The sequence below is a fragment of the Lissotriton helveticus genome, chromosome 2_1, assembly GCF_964261635.1.
Source record: "Lissotriton helveticus chromosome 2_1, aLisHel1.1, whole genome shotgun sequence".
Classification (NCBI taxonomy): domain Eukaryota; kingdom Metazoa; phylum Chordata; class Amphibia; order Caudata; family Salamandridae; genus Lissotriton; species Lissotriton helveticus.
In genome coordinates this window covers 603,358,807-603,370,855 of record NC_136059.1, presented here as the reverse complement: position 1 = coordinate 603,370,855, position 12,049 = coordinate 603,358,807, and the positions used below count along the sequence as shown (strand labels likewise).

The following is a 12,049-nucleotide window of genomic DNA, read 5'->3' as shown; positions in this document are numbered from 1 at the left end:
TCTGCGCCAGTCTTTCTCGAGGGTTCTGCAGTTCTTCTTGGAGCTCTTGAGTTCGTCGGTAAACCATGGGGCTTTCTTGCTGCCGGGTCTGCTGGGCGGGGTCTTCAGAGGGGCGAGGTCGTCTGCGCAGTCGCTGATCCACTTCGTGAGGTTGGTGGCCGCTCGGCTGGGGTTCGTTGCGCTGGTGGGTGGGTTCTTGCTCAGGGAAGTCACGAGTTGGTCGGCTGTGATCTTGTTCCAGCTTCTGCGTGCAACCTGTTGCTGGTGGTGGTGGGTCGTGGTCCTTGTGAAGCTGAAGTGGACGCAGCTGTGGTCCGTCCAGTGGAGTCCGGTGGCGTGGCTGAAGGCGATGTCCTTGCTGGATGAGAAGACGGGGTCGAGCGTGTGTCCGGCGTAGTGGGTGGGGGTGGTCACCAGTTGCTTGAGTCCGAAAGGGTGCCACGTATGTCGTGAAGTACCCCGGAGCTCTTTGAAATACAAATTCCCCTCATATAGGCCTTAAATCCCTCCCACAACACCGCCTGAGAGTTCACAGAGCCAGTGTTCAATTCAAAGTAGTCCTCTATGGCTACATAGAGTTCTTGTTTAAACACTTCGTCCTCTAGAGCACGGTTCGGGAATCTCCATTGCCTTTCAAACCCTTCGGGGCGAGGAACCAATAGCCCCAGTAATACTGGGGAGTGATTAGAATACGACCTGGGCAATGTCTGTATCTTGTGGAACCATCTAGATATTTCAGGGGAGGCCAACCAATAATCAAGCCGTGTCCAAGTGTCCCTTACACTGGAGTAACGTGTATATGTGGTATGGACCGGGTCACGGACTCGTCCCAAGTCTAGTAATGTAAGGTGATTGCACATTGAGTGCAGGGCTTTGCGTGCTCTTGATTTAGGGTCTGGGACAAAGGATGTGCTGTCAGAAACCAGATTGAGCGTAACGTTAAAGTCGCCCCCCAAGAGAAGTGGCATGGAGCCTAGTTGCATCAGTTTCGAGTGGAGGGCGTGAAAGAAATCAGGAGAGTCAATGTTGGTACCATACATACATCCCAACGCAATCTTGTGGTTGAAAAGTGTGCCCTCCACAACCACAAATCTGCCGGCATCATCATATACGACTGAGTGGCACTTGAAGGGAAGACGTTTATGAATGAGAATGGCTGTGACCCTTGCGTAATTGCTGTAGTTGGCAAAGTAACAGTGTGGTCCCCACGAAGATGCAAAGTGGGAACGGTCACCAGGGGGCAGATGTGTCTCTTGAAGAAATGCGATGTCTACCTTGTGGCGGATCAGGTAATGTATCACCTGTCTCCTTTTACGGGTGTCGTTTAAACCCCGAACATTCCATGTGGCTAAAGTCACACTTGAAGGGCCGGAGTTGTGACCTAAGTGCGTCATGACAGCGTGTCTTGTGCAATATTGATGGATAACCCAGGCTTGTACCCTGCAAAAACATCTGTGATTAAAGATAACATAAACTCAGTGCAAAGCTTGAACTCCAATTCCCTTTCCGCCACCCCCCACCCAGCCTTCCCGCTCATTCGGAGAGGCAATCCCCACTTTCCAAGTGCATTGCATGGCACCCGTAAACCTTGAAACATTTGAAAAACCGGTCTAATGGGGTACATGTTGTCTTAACCAAAAACGATCTGAGGTGTACACCAAAGGTGGGGACGTACACTCTCCAACGGACCAGTAACCAATGACAAATAATGCTTTCATTATATTCAGACAAGACCCAATAATGATTATGAACCAACAGAGTAGCGGCAGTACATGCAAATTGAACAGTCAGCCATGACCTGAGTTGGAGAATAGGTCTGCGCTAGCATCTGACCCACTATGAGTGGGGAAGGAGGTTGCAGCCACGGAATTGCGCTTGTTATTAAGTTTGTACGAGTGGCAGAATTCTTGCACCTCCGCCGGGCTCTCAAATATTCAGGAGCGGCCATTGACTTCCACCCGTAATCTGGCAGCATATAGCATGCTAAATTTTAGACCCAAATTTTTGAGTGTAGCCTTGGCTCCCTGAAACTTTCTTCTAGCGTCTTGCACCATAGCGGTGAAGTCAGGGTATAGACAGCTTGGAGCCCTGCCATGTGAGGTCGCTCTTTTCACGGGCCAGTCACAGTGCAGTGTCTCTATCTCTGAAATTCATTATCCTGGCTGTGAAGGGTCTGGGTGGGAGTTCGGGGTTGGGTCTATCTATTTATAACCCTGAGAGGGCACCTCTCATTTGACATGCAGCCAATTCAAATATTAAAAGTCTTCAATGAAATTAAAAAGGTACATTTAGTTCCTCGCAGTTCTGCAAGTGCATTGCATTTCATGATTCAATACTATTGTGGTCCAGACGTAGGTAAAGAGCCGACCTGGGATGGCCACTTAAGTATTCCTAGGCACTTGAAATGACAAAACACAGTACAAAGAAATGTAAAACACAATTTCATGGAAACACATTTCGGCAGTGTTATGCAGCAAGAAAAGGATGAAGTGCAAATTAGCCACAAAAAACAGTGAAATGTTAGATAGCAATTTCCAAAAGAAATGGTTTGTAGAGGACTCTCAAACAGTGCTCACTGACAAATGCCATTTTATGATGTTAGGTGAATTACTCACAGCTAGCAGGTTCATAATTGTATGCCCGATTTCTCCATAGAGTGGCTTTCGGTTCCGAATGCTTACAACAGGAGATGGGTAAACTTTCAAGAGGGGAAAAGAAATGAAATGAAGTCAAAATATGATAAAATTATATAGAGTGACTATACAAAGCCAACTACTGGTAACCCAAAAATCATCGCGGACACATCTGCACAAAAATAAAGTTTCATGGTTTTAGAGAAAATAAGAGGCGGGACATAGCCAACTCTAACGGACAAGTCGAAATATATTTAGCAAACAGCCTTCTACCACTATAATTCTTTTCCATACACATAGGGACACCATTCTCTTTGCCCACCAATCAGATCACAAACAATGTTACCACACAGGTTTTGACTCTGAATACGTTAAAATAAGTGTAATTACATAGACTTTAACACAGATGAAAAAATAGGATTGGACTAGGAACCACATATTGTTTTGACGGTGCACCTAATTTTTTACCAATAAGGAACTTCCCACAGCTCCACTGCCTTGAAGGTAATGTAATTTGAGATTTCTCTACCTGACATCTTAGAGATCAAGGTTACTGCTCTATGTCGCCTTTGTTCTACACCAACAGAGGATAAGACACTACAGAAGCGGGGGAGAAGCAAAGGATACAAATAACGCAGTACAAGATGAAAATACACTACTATGTGGCCCCTCTTGAAGTGTGTCATGTCCTCTTTCACCAATCACTCTATGTGACTGGTCACAATTTACCGGTTTGTTTTCTTCCTAAAATCAGTATCTATTGTGTTGGGCATTCTGATTCATTTTCAGTAGCATGTTTGAAGATTTTCTGAAGATTATTAGTTACATGGTCTCAAATCTAAGATGTAATTCCTTGAACCCAGGCAAAAAGGACAAAAAGACAGACATATTAAGAGTGTACTTGTAGTATTTGGTCTGCCTTTTTTGAACGATAGAAAGAGAAAGAAAAATGGGGATACATAAATAAAAGTAAGAAAATAAGGGAGAGTAATGAAGACAAAAGAGCAGAAGACAGCATAAAAGTCTGCAGGATACCCGTCAGCATGTTATGCAGCGTCATGCAATGTCCATGTAGGCAGACGACGCAACCAGCATGGGAGGTCAGCCTAAAAAAAACTCTGGGCACCTGTACTTTTTTATTTTTTAACTCAAACTAAGGACTGAAGTCAAATAACAGTGACCGGGTCACCTGAGGACAAAACAAACAAGTAAAAGGAATAGAAAGGGATGATGCATCTGTGTACACATGGTTCCCCCTAGTAACTGGGCAATGCCCTCACTTTGAGCCAAATTTTGAGGAAGATCAGAGATATACAGGAAAAAAGTAGGGGAGCCAGTAAACATCCCTGCTTTAGGTCATTTGCGGTAGGGATGGTTTGGGAGAGACCTCTTTCCCCTCCAATTAGGACTCTGCACCAAATGTCCGTATGAAGAGCTCAAACTAACTCCAAAAGGGTGGCCGGCATACCCAGGTCTGACAGTTTTCTTCACAGCAGAGGACGATCTACTTTATCGAATGCTGTGGAGAAGTTTATAAAGGCTGTATTCACCCTTCCTTTTCTAACATTAACATATTTTTCATTTGTTACCTGTAGTGCAGTTAGGTTATCAATTGTTCCATGCTTTGTCCTAAACCAGGTTTGCTCCAACTGTAAAATTTTAACTGCGTCCACCCAATCATTAATTTGGGTCAAGAGGCATTTAGCAAAAACTTTACCCACTGCGCCAAGAAGTGCAATTTGACGATAGTTGTGTGGAGCATCTCAATCTCCTTTCTTAAACAGAGGGACTATTATACTCCCCTTCCAAGAGGGGGGTGAACCATTTTGTTTGCATTGCAATACTTGAACACCGGATAAAGAATTTTACTCCACAGTATACTATTTTGTTTCAAAACTGTGATTGGTAATTCATCGTTCCCCTCGCTCCGGAGGAGCGCATTCCCCCTGATCGCCATTTCAATTTCTTTTTCAGATGGCGATCCATACAATTAGGTTTCTTCCTTTGGTGCGATATACTTAATTGCCATTGCATTATCTGCATATAAGTTCTGAATAAAGCTAACCCATATATGCTCTACAATGGCCACAGGGAGTGGTCGAGATCCAGCTCCACATCCCTCCCCGATAAGAGACCAAAAGGTTCTTACCTGGCCTTTAAAGGCAGCTTCTCTCAGTTTAATCCAAATGTTATCTTCCCTCTCTTTTCTTAACTTAACCTTTACCCGAGTCCTCCTACTTTTTAATAATAATGGTTAAAGGCATGGTCCTCTAGTATTAAAAATGGAATGACAGGGGGGCGTGGCCAGGCGCCAAGGAATATGGCCGCCTAGAGTGCGAGCTCCGCGGAACCCACCTCTGTCCCCTTATAAATCCGGCTCATATCCGACACAAGACGGGTAAAACCCAGCGCCCCTGCAACCGGAACTGAAGCACTGCAGGATCGCGCCTCTGCCGTGCCCCGATTCCTCTCCGGGCCGAAGATACAGCTCCCGGGCCTCCGCGCCGGTCCTGGTGGCATCGGACAGGGGACCGGAGCTGGGGAGCTGATACTGCTGTGGGCCCCGGCTTGCGGCCTAGTCGCGGGTACAGAAGGTGCCGCGACTCTCCCGGACTGGTAAATGCAGAGTCGCGCAAGGTAGGGGGCGCGGTGCAGTGTATGCCCGCCACCCGCCTTGCGGTTACTAAAAGGCAGTGTCTTGCCCCCCGCGGCTCCCAATCAACGTAGGCCTGGTCTGGGGCCTGAACAACTGGTGACTGCAGACGCTTCACTAAAACAGGCGCGCTGGTGCAACAACGGAACCGCCTCACGGGGAGCACTACCCTTGGTGCGGTCTGCGCAGGGCCATCCTAGTAGACTCCCTGGGTCCCCGGACATACGATTCCCCACAACTCACGACAGCAAAGGCAGGGGGGATCCAGCGACGGCGATACCCCGGGGGCGCCTCCCTGGCGAAGGGGTTGAAGGCAAGACATAGCTACCGGGGCTTGGCCCAAATAGGAGGCATCATATAGGGCGAGTCCGGGACTTTCCTGGACACAAGTTGTGGCGCGATCCCTGTCCTTGAAGTGGGGGGGCGCCCCTTGTGGAAGGGGCTGCCCGCTAAGCCTGCACCAACACTCTGCTGACCCGGCAGGGAACCCGGAGGCACGGAAAGGGGGAGGAGCACTCTACTGATTCGCCACTGCCCCTGAACGCTGGTGCAAAGCCGGGGGTGCCCAGAGAGACTTGGAAGGCGGCTCGGACTGACCCGAGGAGGAGCGGTCGGTGCCCCCTGGGCGCAGCAGCGGACCAGCGAAAAATAAGAGACCTGAGACTCCGGGGATAAAACGCGGTACGGTTCCGGAACATCAAGTGTTACAGCTGGGGGCCTCACCACTCCGCCACTATGAGGCCGAAAGGGAACACAACCACTCAAACCAACAAGCTGGACAAATACGCGGGGCCTCTGTTGCAGAGCCAGGCGGGCAATGCTTCTGAAGGCCAGGCCTTCCAAAAGGAGCCTTACCTGACCTCGATAATGGCGGCGATCCAGACACTGGGTACCAACCTGGAGACTAAAATGGACAAGATCTCCATAGAAGTGAACCTCCTCCGTTCGGACCTTGGCAAGACAACAGAAAGATCTAAGAACAACGAATCGGATATTAAGGTGCTTCAATCCTCATCAACAATGCTGGAAAAACGAGTAAGCGAACTGGTACGAGGATCAGGAAGGGAGGGCCCGTCGAAGCAACATCTGGGTAGTGGGTGTCCCGGAGGGAACGGAGGGGCCCAGCATTGAGCTATTTCTGGAAGAACTCATCCTCGCCCACCTAAAGCCAAAGCGCCTTTGAAAACTTTTTACAGTTGAACGCGCCCATCGCACGCCGGTCCCTAAACCCAAACCAGGGGCTCCGCCCAGGACAATAATCGCAAAAATCCTCAACTATAGGGACCGGGGTGCCATCCTTCAGGCAGCAAGGCAAGAAGGCGACCTGCACTACGAAGCAGCCACGATCCGATTTTTCCCTGACTTCACACTGCAGGTCCAGCGGGAAAGGCGCTCTTTCACTGGAGTCAAATATATGATGTTTTTTCCCAGCTAAGCTGAAGATCATCGTGGGAGGTAAATCCCTATTTTTCACGTCACCGTCGGAGGTCCAGAATTGGTTGGACAGCGACTCTCCAAATGGACAGACGCAACCGGAAAGGGGAACATGGAGAGACGCCCAGCTCGTATCCCCAGGATCGACAGCTGAGAGGTCGGAGGTAGACGCCCAGAGCCAGCGTTCCTGGCGGTCCCGATCGGCCAGCCCTAAGTGGGGTACTAACCGGGACTCGGAAGGCCGCTCAGGGAAGTGAACATGAAAGATGGACCCTGCTGAACTGTAATGTATAATTTGTCTGTTGGGGGACTATTACCACACACTGCTGCTGGCTGACATGCACTCTCTGCCTTCTATTCTATTGTATGCTAGACTGTGTCTTGGGAACAGTATCTCTGAGCAATTGGGGGGCAGATGGGGTTGGCGGCTGGAGTTGGGGCCGGCGCACTCTTCCCCTACAGGAGTTCTTGCGGGAGGGGGCGTACCCGAGTTGGGGTTGGACGAAAGGCGCTCTGCTAATTTGGGTTGTGGGTAGTTTGAAACCTACGGAGCAGGGAAGCAGGGTGGGGGGAGTTCTGGCAGGGGGGAGGGTACGTTTTACAGAGTCTGGGGAACTGGGGGGGGGGGTCGTTGTCTGGGATGAGTGCGGAAGGAGGGGGGGGGTGGGATGGGGGTTTGGTGGGGGGCAAGTTTGGAATGGTCACACCAGAATCGCGCTGATACATGTGTGCAAGATGTCGAGAGTCAAGGGGCGGGTGGTTCAATTAGAAGTGTGCACTGTTATGAAGTTGGATAAAAGTCTTAAGTTGGTGAGCTGGAACGTTAACGGACTGGGGGACAAGCTTAAAAGAACCATTGTGTTGCAATTTGTTAAAAGACACCTCCCAGACGTATTATTATTGCAGGAGACTCACCTACTGGGGAACGCATGCCACGCACTAAATAGGTGGGGATACTCCTTGGCGGTGCACGCCGGTTTCACCTCCGGGTCCCGAGGAGTGGGTATACTGCTACGTCGTACATTTCCCTTGGTTATTGAACATGTAGACACAGACCCCTTAGGACGCTACGCGGCCATCACAGGTCGATGGGAGGGACGCAGGATAAACTTAGTCACGACCTATATCCCACCTGGTCTTCAAACTCAATCATACCAAGACTTGGGCAGGTTGCTCCTTTCTCTTCCTGAGGGGCTCCTTCTGATGGGGGGCGACTTTAATGCTGTGGTCTCGGTAACCCTTGATAGAAACCCCCCCCCGGAGTACGCCTACGGGACACAAGTGGTTGTCTGACTTCCTTGAGGCCTTCGGTCTTACCGACCTCTGGCGTTTTCGCACCCGACGGACACGCAGTACACTTTCTTCTCCGGACCACACCGCTCATTTTCCCGCATAGATTACATATTTGCACCTCTGCAACCCGACATTATGATCTGTGAAATCACCCATCTAGCAAGAGGGATATCTGATCACTCACCACTGCTTCTCCACCTCTCTGTCGGTGACACACAAGAGGGTTGTATAGCGCCCATTACCGCCTGGCACCTCCATAGCGAAGAGGTGAGGAAAAGCTCACTCTTTCGATTGAAAGATATTTCAAAGACAATGTGGGCACGGTTGACTCATCGGAGGTACTCTGGGAGGCCTTTAAGACCGTGCTGAGAGGGGAGGCCCTCTCTACAATTGCTGGTCACCGCAGGGAGCGAGAGGAGCAAATAGTCACTATGGAGAGAGATCTACTCGCGCTGGAAACAGCGGCTCTAACCGGAGGAGACCCGGGGAAGATCCACCTGATGCAACTCAAGGCGGCAGAGTATAGGGCCCTGGCCACTGATGCGGCTAGGACAATGGCTAAATATAGGGATGGTAGAATCTACGACCAGGGAGACAAGGCAGGGAAGCTTATAGCCTGGCTTGATAAAAAGCAACAGGCTCAGAGAGTGGTGGCAGAACTCAAAGATAACTCGGGGGTTGTCATCACTGAACCCCGTGAAATAGTTAGGGAATTTGCATCATATTTACCAAATGGTCTATAGTACGGGCTCTGACAGGCCGGAGGAGGACTCAGTTGCCCTGTTGACCGACATCCGGATGCCCACCCTTTCTGAGGCCGAGCGAGACACTCTGGAAGCGCCACTTACAGCAGACGAGTTGAGTCGGGCGATAAGAGAGCTCCGTACGGGAAAGGCACTCGGGCCTAACGGTCTGCCGATTGAGCTGTATAAGCTCTCCCGGACGGCATCAGCCCACACTTGAAACGTATGTTAGATGAATGTAAGGAGAAGGGCGTTCTACCGCGAGATCAGCGGATTGCCACAATAGTGGCCATCCCGAAAGAAGGGAAACCAAAAGACTCCTGCGCCTCTTACACGCCAATATCGCTGTTAAACGCGGAGCCCAAAATTCTTGCCAAAGCTCTTGCAAATAGGCTGAAGCCCGTTCTGCCAGTTCTGGTCCACCCGGTTTTATGCCCCACTGCAACACCGCACTTAACCTCCGGCGGCTTCACGGGGTGTTGGGACGTTGTCACACCATCCAGGAAGACGCAGTGGTAGTATCACTGGACGCCGCAATGGCATTCGACACGCTTGAATGGCCCTACATGATGGTGGTACTTCGGAAACTGGGTTTTGGACCTAGCTTCATTGGGTGGATACGTCTCCTCTATTCTAAACCCCTGGCCCAGGTCTCGGTTAACAATAAAGCCTCCGAGGTGTTTGCGCTCGGGAAGGGAACACGGCAGGGGTGCCCCCTTTCGCCTTTACTCTTTGCCTCGTCTCTGGAACCTCTGGCTGCCTGGGTTAGGCAAGATCTCTCCCTGAAGGGGATACGATGGGCTGATGGGTGGGAAGATAGGATTTCGCTTTACGCGGATTATATCCTCGTGTATTTAACGAGACCCCGTAAGTCCCTTATAGTGGCAATGGACATCTTTGCCAGCTTCGGGAGAAACTCCGCATACACTATCAATTGGAACAAGTCCGTGCTCTACGTTTTGCAGGGTAACCCTCCGCAGCCCCCCCCCGAAATTGCCCGATTACAGTGGCCACTGAGGGGTTCAAATACCTTGGGATCTTCATCTCTAAGGAGAAGGCGACCAGGTATGAGAGGAATCTCGTGCCGCCCTTCCAGCGCTCCAGGAGGGACTCAGCTTCCTGGCGAAAGCTCTCGCTGTCCCTGCTTGGAAGAGCGGTGCTCTTCAAAATGATGGCATTGCCGAGGTTTCTATATGCCCTGCAGAATTATCCGGACTTGGTGCCGAATTCCTATTTCGCGTCCATTGAACCCACACAGAGAGAATTGCTATGGTCTGCGACGCCCCGTATATCCCTCCAAAAACTGACCTTAGGTTGGTTCGATGGCGGCATTGCGCTCCCTGACATCCGAAAATACTATTGGGCCGCACATCTATCTGCCATTAATCAGGGCACATACTGCGACGCGAACGACCCCGGATACGGAATGGACCGGTGGCTCCTGCCGGGGGGTAACTTTGAGGCTGCGCTCTATTCTAAGCCCGGTAGGTACCCACTTACTGGGCCCACACAACACTCGGTTCAGTTATGGCATATTGTACAGCGTAGGCTGGGTTGGGTGGATACACTCACGATGGTCACCCCGCTGTGGGTCTCCGAGAGGCTGGGAACCCTGGGCCGATCTAAAGGATTCCGTAATTGGGACCTCATCGATATTTCACGAATTAAAGACTTGTGGGGCCCTAATTGTGGGGCCCTGATGGAGTAGTGTCCTTTGCCTCTCTCCACAGCACTTATGAATTGGCACAGACAGAACACTTTCGATACCTGCAGGTCAGGCACTCCCTCCAGGCGAATATCCCCTCAGGAACCCAGCCCCCGGACTCCTCCCCCCTGGAGGATAGACTTTTAGATGGCCACCTCCCTGAACTCACGTACAAAAAAATTGTCAATAACTCCCCAGACCTCCTAATGCCACTCAAAGGGAAATGGAAAGCTGACGGTCTAGAAATAGATGACGAAGAGTGGAGGGATGCGCTCTCGGCTAGGGTCCGGTTGATTCAGTTAAAAATTCTCCACCGAGCATATTTCTCCAAGACCAGGTTGCAACGGATGGGAAGTAGTGAGAAGGGGCTTTGTAGAAAGGGTTGTGGTGAGAGGGACCTTCTTTCATACCCTGTGGGAATGCCCTGTGCTGCAGAATTACTGGAACCGGGTGGTTAGCTGCATACAGGATCAATCAATCAATCAAGAGTATTTGTAAAGCGCGCTACTCACCCGCTAGTGTCTCAAGGCGCTGGGGGGGGGGGTGCTACTGCTCGAAAAGCCAGGTCTTGAGTTGCTTCCTGAAGGAGAGATGGTCCTGGGTGAGTCGTAGGTGGGTGGGGAGGGTGTTCGAGGTCTTGGCCGCCAGGTAGGTGAAGGATCTTCCTCCGGTGGTGGTTCTGCGGATCTGTGGGACGAGGGCGAGGCTGGCGGAGCGGAGCTGGCGGGTTGGCGTGTAGAACGTGAGGCGGTTGTTGAGGTATTCGGGGCCCAAGTCATGGAGAGCCTTGTGTGCGTGGGTGAGGAGTCTGAACGTGATCCTCTTGCTGACGGGGAGCCAGTGCAGGTCCCTCAGGTGGGGGGAGATGTGGCTGTGTCGGGGGATGTCCAAGATGAGTCGTGCTGAGGCGTTCTGGATGCGCTGGAGTCTTTTCTGTAGTTTGGCGGTGGTCCCAGCGTAGAGGGTGTTCCCGTAGTCCAGGCGGCTGGTGACGAGGGCCTGGGTGACCGTTTTCCTGGTTCCAGTGGGGATCCAGCGGAAGATCTTATGGAGCATGCAGAGTGTGTTGAAGCAGGATGTGTGGGGGGTGGAGCAGAGGCTGGAAGCGAAGAGATGCCTGCTAAATATCTGGGAACCCACTGATCTGCCGCCTCGTGGGAGGCTGTGGGCTACACTGGGCTGTGCCATTGCCAAAAGAAACATAGCTAGACAGTGGGGGACAACTAGACCTCCGACACTAGGCACATGGAAGACTGACATGGACTGGTGCATGCTCCAGGAGAAAACGGTGTATGTGGCACGTGGCTGCCCACGAAAATGGATTGAAGTTTGGTCCAACTGGAATGAGTACAGAGGCCACATATGTGACCCTCCACGGACTGTCTCGGTTGACGAACCGCTCACACTGTGAATTAATATGTGATGCATTGTTTTCATTATTTCTGCACGATTATTGTTTCTTCTGCCCTGTGTCTCCAGCCATGCACATTTGAATATACTGTATTATTAATGTGATGACCATCAAACCTTTATTTCCGTTAATAAAAAGAATTAAAAAAAAAAAATGGAATGACAAGTTATTAACCTC

The 12,049-nt window shown here is 50.7% G+C and overlaps 1 protein-coding gene across 2 annotated transcripts in view; it reads right to left on the bottom strand.

Annotated features, from left to right (window-relative positions):
- ZFYVE16 (zinc finger FYVE-type containing 16) overlaps positions 1 to 12,049 on the bottom strand; it is a 589,878-nt gene that overhangs the window by 212,120 nt on the left and 365,709 nt on the right. For both annotated transcript variants that reach the window (XM_078675307.1, XM_078675306.1), the window contains one exon: positions 2,616 to 2,698. In XM_078675307.1, coding sequence (XP_078531433.1) covers positions 2,616 to 2,698 — 83 coding nt within the window. The remainder of the gene's footprint in view (positions 1 to 2,615; positions 2,699 to 12,049) is intronic.